The following is a 2014-nucleotide window of genomic DNA, read 5'->3' as shown; positions in this document are numbered from 1 at the left end:
GCTCCTCGGGCCGGTCGCGGCGCAGGCCGGCCAGCTCCTTGGTGAGGGCCTCCAGGCGATGCCGCAGCTGCCGCACCTCCTCGCGGGCCCTGTTCCGCTCGGCCCGCACCTTGCTCCACTTCTCCCGCCAGTTGGCCGTGCAGTCCGACCACCACCGCATCGTCTTCTCCATCTGGGCTGCCCGTGCCCGCGCCTCCTCCAGCTCCCGCAGCCGCAGCTCCTCCCGCCCTTCCCAGTCCCCTTCCAGCAGCGCCGGGGGGGGACCAGGTGAGGGCGTCCCGCTGGGGGGAGATGGGGAGGACTCAGGGGCCAGCAGGGCCAGCAGTGAGCCCCCCTGCAGCGGCGGGGAGCCGGCCAGGCGCGAAGCCCCGCTTTGGCTCATGGTGGGTCTCCCCTAGGGCATGGCCATCACCGTTGGGGAGCTGCAGGGGAAAGAAGCAGTCAGTGAGGGCCGGGGGCTGGAGGGAAGTGGGGGCACAGCCCCGGGTTTTGGGGGCAGCACACTGAGTGATGATAGAATCATAGAATCATAGAATTGCCCAGGCTGGAAGGGACCTCCAAAGGTCATCTAGTCCCACCTCCCCGCAGTCAGCAGGGACACCCCCAACTAGACCAGGTTGCCCAGGGCCTCGTCGAGCCTCTCCTTGAATATCTCCAGGGATGGGGCCTCAACCACCTCCCTGGACAACCTGTTCCAGTGCTCCACCACCCTCACAGTGAAGAACCCTCTCCTAATCTCCAGTCTAAATCTGTTCCCCTCCAGCCTGAGGGGAACAGATTTAGACTGGAGATTAGGAGAGGGTTCTTCACTGTGAGGGTGAATGATGTCCCAGCCTCAGGTCCCTGGTGAGAACTCTGGTGATGTCCCCCAGCAAGGTCCCTAATGAAGACCCCAGTGAGGTCCCCAGGAAGGACACTGGGAAGGGGCCCCACTGAGGACCCTGGTGAGGTACCTGCTGGTGGCCCCAGCAAGGCCCCAGGGGAGACTCCAGTGAGGTCCCCAGCCCACTCACTGCCCGGACACCAGCACTCAGTCCCAGTTTGGCACTGCAGCTGGCACCAGCCTGGCCCAGGGCACTTCTGCCAGCGCACTGGAGGCAAAAATGTCTACATGTCATCTGGATGAGTTCATCTGCATGAGGTCATCCGCTTGACATCATCAGCAAGCCTCCAAGACCATCATCCATGGTGCTGTGGCGGGGGGACCCAGCTGCACCCCAACAGCTCCAGCGAGGGTTAAAGCCCAGATCCGGTGCCAGCAAGGCAGAGCCGCTCCGGAAGACCGGACAGACAGCAGGATGGAAGACTGGACAGACAGCAGTATGCGTGCCAGGGCAGCCGGACATGCTCTCCAGTGATGCCACAACAAAGGGCTGGTGCTGGCCATCTACGTCCCTGCCCGGACCCCACACCCCGGCTGGGCCAGGCGGGTAAACCGCCCCAGGAAACCATAATGGGAGGCTGCTGTGAGCCCTAATAGGATAAGTACAGGGCCCAGCCGCCGCCAGCCCGCAGCCGCCCAGCAGGTTCCCGGGACAGGGCAGCCTGGACCCGCCGCCAAACCCGGCCGGGCTGTGAGAGCCGGTGCCAGGGCCTCGGGAGCAGCAGCTGATGGCAATTGGGCGCTTTGCACGGGGCAAAAAAAAATTAATTTCTCTGCTGCTATTTGCTGAAATGCTGAAGTTTTGGTAAAACTCGGAGGCCTACGCTCTCCCGCTGCCCTCACCGGCTGCTGCCCCGGGGAGGAGACCCCGGGTCCCGGCGGGATCCAGCACCGACAGACGCCCCGCTGCCGGGCAATGCCCACGGGAGCACCCGCGGGGCACCGGCCCCCGGGCGGGAGAGCGGGCACCGAGCCCCGGCCCCCGCGCACAGCCCGTGGGGGACCGGCGCCGTGCAGAACCCGCGGGGAGCGCGCGTGGATCACGGGCATCCCGGAGCACACTCCCCCCCCCAAACCCCGGGGAGGAGGCGCGGGTCACGGGCGCCCCCCGCCCGCCGTCCCGGGGCTCCC

General features: G+C 66.2%; 1 protein-coding gene across 1 annotated transcript in view; it reads right to left on the bottom strand.

The window, feature by feature from the left end:
- Positions 1–606, bottom strand: part of CCDC102A (coiled-coil domain containing 102A) — a 5295-nt gene extending 4689 nt beyond the window's left edge. Inside the window, 1 exon segment of the mRNA XM_014947919.1 lies at positions 1–606. This exon segment is cut by the window's left edge and continues 21 nt beyond it. Coding sequence (XP_014803405.1) covers positions 1–382 — 382 coding nt within the window. The 5' untranslated portion in view covers positions 383–606.
- Between the last annotated feature and the right edge of the window lie 1408 nt (positions 607–2014).

Source organism: Calidris pugnax, unplaced genomic scaffold (assembly GCF_001431845.1).
Source record: "Calidris pugnax isolate Ruff unplaced genomic scaffold, ASM143184v1 scaffold30, whole genome shotgun sequence".
NCBI lineage: Eukaryota > Metazoa > Chordata > Aves > Charadriiformes > Scolopacidae > Calidris > Calidris pugnax.
This window is presented reverse-complemented; position numbering and strand designations above follow the sequence as displayed.